This window comes from Hipposideros armiger, unplaced genomic scaffold, assembly GCF_001890085.2.
Source record: "Hipposideros armiger isolate ML-2016 unplaced genomic scaffold, ASM189008v1 scaffold_230, whole genome shotgun sequence".
Classification (NCBI taxonomy): domain Eukaryota; kingdom Metazoa; phylum Chordata; class Mammalia; order Chiroptera; family Hipposideridae; genus Hipposideros; species Hipposideros armiger.
Genome location: NW_017731580.1, coordinates 1,114,250 through 1,124,780, shown reverse-complemented (window position 1 = coordinate 1,124,780; position 10,531 = coordinate 1,114,250). Strand labels below are relative to the sequence as shown.

General features: G+C 35.4%; 1 protein-coding gene across 7 annotated transcripts in view; it reads left to right on the top strand.

Annotated features, from left to right (window-relative positions):
- TFEC (transcription factor EC) overlaps positions 1–10,531 on the top strand; it is a 163,123-nt gene that overhangs the window by 147,146 nt on the left and 5,446 nt on the right. For all 7 annotated transcript variants that reach the window (XM_019654755.1, XM_019654750.1, XM_019654751.1 and 4 more), the window contains 2 exons: positions 1,831–1,887; positions 6,511–6,586. In XM_019654755.1, the coding sequence (XP_019510300.1) occupies positions 1,831–1,887; positions 6,511–6,586 (133 nt within the window). The remainder of the gene's footprint in view (positions 1–1,830; positions 1,888–6,510; positions 6,587–10,531) is intronic.

The following is a 10,531-nucleotide window of genomic DNA, read 5'->3' as shown; positions in this document are numbered from 1 at the left end:
ATATATATATATATATATATAGCAGGTTAACTAACTTCTTCACTTAACATACATTCATTTTGATATTAAATAGATGCAATTTATTAACATGGTTACAAAATAATAAATTATTAGATTAGGGAAAATTAGCCCTTTTTGTATGTAGAATTTGATATGAAACAAAGAATTAGATTTTCCCCTTTTAGCTTGTGTTATGAATTTCATGATAGACTCACATTTAACTTTGTCAAGTAGATAAAAAAAAAGAAAGAAACTCAATTTTCAATAGTACATTTCAGAATTGTCACAACTCAAAGGAATTATTGTCAAGTTCCTCCAAAATAAAGAGGAAATCGAGGGTCAGAGGAGTTACTTTCCCAAAGTTATTAGCTGATAGAGGAAGAAATGGATCAAAATAAGGATTTCTTGATTTATAAGTCAATTGTTAGTTTCTCCATAAGAATAAAAGAAAATTCAGTTGAAATTTCTATAAAACATTTTTAGTTTGGAGCCCAAACATTGGTCTTTAATAATTTTTACACAGTTAATATTAACATTTTTAGTAAATGCAATATGCCTATCCTTGGACTCTAATCAATAACTCAAAAATGTCTATGCTTCCAAATAATTTTGATTCAGATTAATGAATTAGTTTTAAATAAACAAATTTAAATAAATTTATCTCTATATTCCTTATTTTTAAAACTGGAATTATTCAAGAAGACTGTATTAATTATCTCTTTCTGTACAACAAATTACCACAAAACTTAAGAGCTTAAAATAATAAACACTTATCATCTCATATAATCTCTAACAGTCAAAATTCCAAGGGTGGCTTAGAAAATTGGTTCCGGCTCAGAGTGTCTCACAAGACTATGTCAAGAAGTTGGCCAGAGAAGCAGACATTTGGCACTTAACAAACTGGAGGATGTGTTCCCAAGGTAGTTTGCTCACAGCTCTTGCAAGTTAGTGTTGCTTCTTGGCAAGACCTTGGTTCTTTACCATGTAGACCTCTCCATAGGGCTGGTAAAGCATCCTCATGACACAACAACTGGTGATCCAAGAGACACCAAAGTGGAAGTTAAAAATGCCTTTTATTACCTAGTCTTGGAAGCCACATTAGTCTTTTCCACAATATTCTATTGGTTTCACAGGTCAGCCCTACTCAGTGTGGGAAGGAACTATCAAGGGTGCCAATATCATGAGGGGGAATCATTGTGGACCATGTTGAAGACTGTCACAAATGCTCCAACCACATAGCACATAAAATGTCATTTACTGCAAGTGTGGAGGTGTACAAATTTAGGTTGGGATAATTTTGAATAATCTTAAAGTTCTGAAAATAATGATTGAGCAGTTTAATATTTGTTGTATACTGTACCTCTTTTCATCATCATAATGATTACCAGGTTGGTATTATACTAATTTTGTGAATGAGGAGACTGAGACAGAATATTTAGGTAAAAGATTACATGGCTAGGGCCGGCTGAGTGGCTCAGTTGGTTAAGAGCTTGCTCAAGAGTTTGAGCTCTGAGCAACAGCAGTTCGAGTCCCGGCCCGAGCTGAGCAGCTGCTGAGCTGCCAACAGGTGGCAGGATGGCTCAGCTAAAAAAAAAAAAATTACATGGCTATTAAATGGAGGGCCAGGATACAAATTCAAGTTTTACTACTCAAAGCCTAAAGGTTTGCTATTACTTTTTACTAAAGAGTCATCTACTCCAAATTTCTAAATATTTGCATAAAAATAGCATTATACCATTTGGGTAAGTAATATTGTATTTTCACCTAGTATTCCTGAATTATGTAGGGAAGTAAAACTAAGTACTGTTTCAATTATTTTCTTTTGATCAGAAACCGATACTCGAGCTTTGGCAAAAGAGAGACAGAAAAAGGACAACCACAACCTCAGTGAGTACATTTATTTTCCTTTTATCCAAACAAAATGAATTAATGCAAGAGGAAATGCATGTAGGTTAAAATGTAAGGTCTTTCCTTGTAAGTCCATAAGTATTTCGAGGTCAGATGGCCAGAATTAATAGTACATGCTCACTAGTTGAACTGTTTGGGGGAATTTAAATGATGTGAACTGCAGAAAAGCTAAACATGTTTATGAAGTGAAACATCTCAAATTCTCTCCTTGGTCACTCTTTCTGAAGAAGGCTACCAGTGATGGAGATGAGTGAACTTAGTCACATTTGAACTCTGTGGTCACTCATGACTCAAAGGCTTAAAGAGATAAACTGACTGTAGAAAATCTACCCCATTTAAATTTAAATAGCAAGAAACACAACCCCCGGTTCTCACCTTTCTGTGTCAATCAGTTATCTGAAAGGTTCTGCTTATGTTGGATTGCTGAATTCCATCTCTGCAAAAAAAAAAAGTCTCTGATTCCTTTCTGGAGGGCAATTTAACTCTGATAACAGGTGGGGGAGATGGAGAAATACAGGCACAGGAAGTAGTTTGGCAGCAATGTTGAACTGAATAGTGTTTGGTTATGTCTCAAGTGCTTTGCTGTCTCAAATGAGCTTGGCTAATTGAGTATGAAGACTTTTTCTTCTCAAAACCAAATAAAAAAATTGGGGAGGGGGTTTGTTTCTGTATGAGGGGTGAAAAGGATAACTATTGCATTGTTCTGTACACCTTAAACTAATAATAATAAAAAATAAAAAAATGAGAAAAGATTAAAATAAAAATAAATAAAAACTTTAATGCTATGAAAACAAACCAGGAATTTCCTTACACGTGATTAGCTGAAATTGATTCTATGAGTACCTGTGAAACCTGCATCTGTCTGTCACAGATTATGTAATCAGTTTGCTGACTACGTGACTGAGGAAAGTGCTGACTCGAGGTTATAAGAGGTTATGACGGTCGTTAGGGTAGTTGTGAGAGGGAAGTGATCTGACTTCCGTAGCCCTTAGTGGTACAGCAGATAAGCTTTGGTTCAGATTCTGAGGCAAGTGGAGTATGAATAGGGAGAGCTAATTACTGAGAGAAGGAATAAATGCATCAAGGAACTGTGGGCTTCTCTCGCAGCTTTAACCTGCTAACTATTCCCTCCTTGCTTCTCCTTTCCTGTCTGTAGCTTAAACAATAGGTCATTTAATGCAAAGTATGTGAGGTGCCTGGTATGCCCATTATCAGTGTTTCTAATCTGGATTCCCTTACTGAATGACCTTTTTGGAGGTTTCAATGTTAAAAGAAACAATATTACATTTTCAGTATGATGAATCTAGGACAAGCCCTACAATTTGTGAAGATTATGGCAAGAGGATTAAGGAAGTCCCACTTGCCAGATGTCTAAATATTTAAAAGTTATAACTCCAGCTAGAAAGTGCTAAAATAAGTATGCTCTCTCCTTCCGAAGGACTGGAAGGCCAGGGGTGAATGTGATGCAGGGAGATTTGTGCATTGACGCCGGGATTCGTGGTCTCATAGCACCGAAGAATGGAGACACGGACCAGAGAGGCAAAGTTTGCAGTAAAGGACAGTTTATTAGAGTAAAGAGATACAGCTCTCTAAAAGCGAGGGAGCATCCGAAACTGGAGTGCCTGCTGACTAGCGGGGAGGCTTCTGTTTATGTTTTTCCTAGCCTATCTGGGGAGAAAACTGGCACCTGCTTGAACAGGTTAGATTGATTTCCGCCACCGTTTCAGCCTGGAGGAGGCTTTTTAGGATAGTTTTAGTTGCCTCAGGGTGTAATGGATGTCTCTGGTCTGGTAGGAGTAAATTGTCTCAAGGCTGTGGCTTTTGGGGTCAGGGCTGAGGGCAGAGGCCTTGGAGATATGTTTATCTTTTGCTCATCCTACCTGGGAGTTTCTGACTGCCTAATTCTTACACTAGCTAACCTGTCTTAAATGTAGAATTCTCAGATCCTTGGAGTTCTGAGCAGGGGTGTCAGTGTTGGGCAATGCCCGCCCATCTGTCTTCTCTCCCCACCCCCATATCCCTCCTGTGCTGCTGGCACCCTCAGGCATAAGTGTGAACCCCTCATCTCATATGCTCAAGTTCCATACATGTCTCTGCCCCGTGTCCACCTCCTGGGCCTGGGGGTGAGCACACTGGCGCCTTGGTCCTCAGGAGCGTGGACCTTGGAAAGTGGCACACACTGGTTCTGAAAAGTGGGCTCTTGGCATTTTGAGGATAGTCCTCATATAGATTATCCAGAGTGAAGCTTTAGAAGGGGTTCCCCTGGCTCTGCGGCTGCCTTGCTCAGTGGGGAGGGTTGTGGTGAGAGAAGACGAAAGTGATTTCCCTTAAGTATGGGTCTGGAATACGGGTCCCTCTCACTGGGCCTCAGAACAGAATAAATGAATATATCAAACCTTTGTGAAGAGTGAAACTACACAGGGCATGAAATAACAATAAATTCTTAGAACTGGACACCTTTACAAATAACTAGTACTAGATATGAAAACATTGAGGAAGCAAAGTTCTCACTATAATTAGCCATTAAAAATGTATGCAGCACAATCGAAGAACAGTGGAGTATGAACTTCTGATATTTTACATAAGGTGCATTTAAATAATAGATTTTGGAGAAATATTGTAGGACTAAAACACACCCCTATTTTGAGATAAAATCCTTTATAGCTGTTCTTCATCTTATATTTAAAAGTCTGTTTTATAATATGAGTAAGTATGTGTGAACACAGAATTATTAATAAATTCTCACTGTAAAATATATATGTATTCCTATCAGCTTTACCTTTGTTTATTTTCTTCTCAGTTCTTTTTTTAATGTGGTGTCATTGTCTTTTTAATCACATGCATAGAGAAAATAGGATTGGTAAAGAGGGAAAACAAACTCTGTCAATAGTAAATTATATTCCAATTTTAGAGGAATTCCTATGTATTATTACTGAAGGTCAAATCCATTCATGGTAAATTGCTTTGTAGAGTGGGTTTGCCAAGACAATTGATCGTCTTTCATGACTTTCCTTGTTTCTGGTAGCAGATCTTAATTTTCAAACACGTGTTGTTTAAGTATTTTCCAGTATTTTTGATACATGATTTTCTCTTTCTTCATGACCTTTTTCTTCCTTCAATTCTCTAGAAAGCTTTAAAAATGATACCTTTACAAAAATATTATATACAATATAGGTTATAGTTCTTGATACTAGAATAGAGAGTAGACTGTAAGACTGCTCTATGTTCTATAAGACTGCAATTAGAAAAGGTCGATATAGGAAATTCTATTTATTTGCATATCTGACATTTATTAAACATCTATCAGATGCACAGAATTTCCACAAGCAATAAATGAATGGAAACACAAACAGAGAAAACAGTCTCTGAATAAGAGCTTGTATCAGTAGGTCTCAAAATGTGGCCCCTAGAAAAACAGCATCAGCGTCACCGGGAAGCTTGTTAGAAATGCAAATTCCTGGGGCCCAACCCAGACCTACCAGACTCAGAATCTGTTGGGCACAAATCTATTTTAACAATCCCTCCAGGTATGTCTGATGCACACCAAAGTTTAAAATCCACTGCTTTATATATTATAGGAAATTTTTAAATTAGAAAAATATATTGGGTTGTCAGAAAAATCATAACGTATTTTTTCACTGCAAAAATGCGTCATGACTTTTCTGACAACCCAATATTTACAGTCAAGACAACATACATTTATTTAGCACCTCCTATATGCCAATCCATCTGGGGATACAAAAATGAGGATGAAATGGTCCTTGCTCTCAAGGAGGTTATATTCTAGTTGGGCACACACACCTGCAATGTGCCAAACGTTGTGTCAGGACTTCAGGGAAGTATATAAAAAGTGTAAAGCATGGTACAGACCTCAACAGATTATTAATCCTTATGGACTGACAAAAATGCATATGTGTCAAATAGGAGATACACACACACACACACACACACACGCACACACACACCCTATATACATATGTATACATATATTCATCTATATCCTATATACTACTGTGTTTCTCCAAAAATAAGACTTAGCCAGAGAAGAAGCCCTAACATGATTCCTCCAGTATATGGAGGGTACGCACCCCTCACATGAGGGTTATATGACCTGTTTCAGGAAGAGGATGCCTTTTCCACAAACTTCTTCATCTTAAAATATTCAGTTTGCTAAGGTGCCATCTTTTGTCACCTAAAATCATGCAAGGGCTTATTTTCGGGGAAACAGGATATATATATATATATATATGCATATATATATATATGCATATATATATATGCATATATATATATATGCATATATATATATGCATATATATATATATATATTTCAGTATGAGTAAATATTATGGCATTTCAAAGAATACAATACACGTTTTGGGAGAAAATGTTTTTAAAGCATTATGAATAATTGGAATAATAATTCTATTATTGTTATTTTTACTTTTTGAATAAAGCATTTGAATTTTTATTTTTGAGTACTCTTGACTAAATGGGAATTTTTTTGCTCATTGATTTTTTAAATTATTAAGAAAGTTTACTGCTGACCAAAAGTGAATTGTGCTTTAATGAGAATAATAAATAATATTTCTTTTTTAATAGTTGAAAGAAGAAGAAGGTATAATATTAATTACCGAATCAAGGAGCTTGGCACTCTTATTCCAAAGTCTAATGACCCGTGAGTTCAACGATTATTTCTATAATAATGTTATGGTTTCAATAGCACCCCCCAAAAAAATAAAATAAAATGAGTGGGGGGGAAAAGGGGGCGAGAAGGACTAATGACTAAGAAAGTAAGCAGCTTATGGAAAAGATAGGCTACTTCTGGTCTCATTTTTAGATATCTATTTAAGACTGATAGTTATTAAGCATCAAGGTTGTTACCAACACTTGTTCTTTTAGGCTCTAAGAAACAAATTATTTCTTCTCGGTTCATAGCGGGTCATTCTTTATGACACCAATATTAACAAATTTAGTGGTAGTGTCAAATGATGTGTATGAGACTCACCAGTATACTCCATTTATGACAATAGCAATTCTTCCAATGTAAGATTTATGTGTACATGAAAATTGAATTGTTGGATTTTCAGAGGTTCCAAAATTCTGGAGACATGCAAATAAAAAAATGGAATTGTAAAAATATGCTGACTGATGCCAACCACTACTGGTCATTGCAATGAAATTTTTAGTCAGGTTTTGGTGTCATACACATACAAAATCAGTTAAACAAGATATTTGAGGTTCTGTTTTGAGAAATAGATGATTAATTAAAGTATCAATTTAGAATGTTGAATGTTTCTCAAAAATTATAAAAACATGCCCTGTAGCATTAACGACTTGAAAAAAATGTTTCGTTCAAACTGAGAACTGGCCTCTCCAAATACTGACAATTATGTTATTCAGAAACAATGATGTTTGATGAAGTGATATTTGTGAAATTTAGAAATACTCTTTCCCTAAATCCAAATGTGCCAACCCATTCAGACAATTCAATGCTTTGTAAAAGAAGGGAATGTGATATTTACCCTCATGAGCATATCAGACCGAGAAGGCATCTAGAGTGGAATGGCCGAAAGAGCATTAGATGAGAAGTCTGAAGAACTCAGCCTTAGTCTGGGGATTACTAATAACTTAAATCTTTTCAAGTCCCTAAGCATGCAAATATTTCTGTTAGCAGAGAGAATATCCTTTTTCCTGCTGGGGTTTTTTTTACACTTCAAATATGAAATGCCCATTTACCAATAATTTGATATAAGGTCAAGTCCTTTTTGTTTGAATATGTTTCAATTTTTCTTTCTTACATAAATTGTACTAAGATGTATAGTATATTTTAATTTCTTTAAAATAAAACAAAAACCTAGGCAACCTAACTATAGATACATTTTTTTAATGTTTACACCCTAATTTGTTGCATCACATTTTTTAGCAGCCTACCTTTACCAACATTTTAGTTGGGTTTTTCCAAAACTTTTAATCTAATGTTCCTAAAATCAATGACTATTTTTATAAATGCTTTCTTATTTTGCATTCATATTTTATTAGTTAATGTACTTATAATTGAACAGTGTTATCATAAGCACAATGGGCTTTAATTTAACAGCATCTTATTAAGTATCAGAAGTGCTTGGGTGTATCAGGAGGTAGCCCAGTAGCCTCTATTATTTACTTTGTTCTGACCATAGTCAGTGGTGTCACAGAGGGCAATGGAGAACATTAATTTGTTTCCTGAAAGTGATTAGGTACAGGTCGGGTAAGAGTGCTTCTCCTGTTACTGGTAGAGCTAACCTACATGCCAGGGCACCATTACGGGCAGAAAGCAGAGGACACTATAAGATTGGATTCGGAAGCCTAATTGAACATCTTGAGACGTCACCAGGCCTATGAGACACTAATTGTATGACTATTTTTATAAAAAAATAAAATAAAATAATATGAATGAGAATATGTTACAAATTATAAAGCTTCTGTAAGGGATTATTATTACTCTTCATTTTTATAGAGCTTTGATTATGAAAGCCACCTTTCTAGTTTTAATTCACTGTCTAGAACACAGGATGGTAAACTTGTCCTGTAAAGGGCCAGATAATAAATATTTCAAGCTTTGGGGCCAAGTAGTCTCAGTTGCAATTATTCAATTCTGCAATTGTGGCATAAAAGCAGGCATAAGGAATATGTACATGAATGAGCATAACTGTGTCCAATGAGACTTTATTGACAAAACCAGACTGCAGGCTGTAATTCGTCTACCCCTGCTCTAGAACATGGAAAATCAGTTTATCACAGAATATATCTGAAAGGGACCATAATTGGGAAAGCTTCATTTGTAAGCATCCTTAACTGTCTTTCTCTTCTTCATGGATCTGAAAAAGGGGGATTATTATTTGTTTTAATTGTATTATGTTATATGTAGGCTAATTATATTTAGTTTTGGTCTGATTGAAAACATTAGTCAAATGTTGAATATATGTATCTGTGAATATGTGTACATTGTGTAGGCAGAAAACAGTCGTCACTGCCAGCTGGGGCATCCCAGACACACAGCACCAATTCTATTCGTATCATTTGGCTTCCTGCGGCCTCACCTGTTACTCTAGTGTCCCTCTTGAGGGTTCACCAACGTGAGTCTCATGGTCGAATCCAGAATGTGGCCTCTTAACATTGACTTTACCTGAGAAATAGAGTGTGTATCCCTGGGCCTAAACAGCCGCCATTTACTCTATGAAATTATTTTGGATTCATGTATTGCATTTTCAGAAGCTACTATGGATAACATAAATGTTACAGACAATAAAAATGGTGACGAAAGAGTGTGAGGATAAAATAGAGGAGGCAATTTCACTTTGAAAAAATGTTTTATTACCATGTGACGGCAATGATGAAGTTAAAATATGGATAAAAAAATCAAACATGCTTTCAATTTGAGCTTAACAAGCTTCAGACTAATTGGTTGAGTAGATGACTGCAACTATTAAAATGAGTGAGACCAGTTCCTCTTTTAAAAAATAAGGAAATATATCAGATTGTAAAATTGTCTGGGATTTTTTTCAATTGTGGGCCATTACCACTGAGTGGGTCATGCAATCAATCAAATGGGACAGACCCAGCATTTCTAAACAAAGAAAGGACAGTAGCATTGAAAATATCAGAAGTGTTACACCTAAGAAGCGTAGTAGAAAATTGTGAAAAGTTTGTTGCAATTTTATGCACTAAGAATTCACTGAGTCACAATAAAAAAATATATTTCTTATGGCAGATGCATTTGAACAAGCAAGAAAGCCATAGATTTGCAGCAAGATTACTTAACTGAGTGAGGAGACCTGGGGCTCATCTTCTAAACACCTGATGTTGGAAAAATAGCAGGAACCTTGGAGCGGTCGACCTGTGAGGACCTTTCCAGCTCATGATTAGAATTAATGTAGGGATTGACTTAGGCAATCAAAGCTAATACCAGAAGAAATTCTGAATTTTATGAAATTGCCATTTTTACATATCAAAAACATTTAGGAATGTGTACTTCTTTGCTAGGTGAAGGTCAGAAGGGAAACTAATATAATGAATAGCTGCAGTTGAGTTATATATAGGTTGAGAAAATTAAAAAACAAAAAACAAAAAAAAAACTACCAGGGAATCAAAACATTTTGACGATTGGTAAAAAAAATAAAAAGGAACAAACACAAAAAGTGAAGAGCCTCTATGGATGTGTGGTAGTGGTCTACTTTATATGTGCTTTTTATGAATTGTATTCACAAAAAATCATATTACTAGAAATATAAAATACTATCAGAGCATTAATTATTCTATCAGTGCTATCAAGTTACTATTGTTTGTCTACTTTTTTATTTATTCCAAAGATCACAGTTTTTTTTTAAACTAAATTATTCTGTTGTTTTTCTTTTTTTTCCTAGTCAGAACTTTTTCCTCTTTTTATGTAAGAATGCTAGTTTAGGTAGTAAATGAGATCTAACAAGACTTTTAAAATTAGAAGTCATAAATATTGATCTAAGCAAGAAAAATCAAACCTGTCATGGTGCCTTCTTTCTTCCATCCTTCCTTCTTTCCCTCCTTCCTTCCTTCCTTCCTTCCTTCCTGCCTTCCTGCCTTCCTTCCTTCCTTCCTTCCTTCC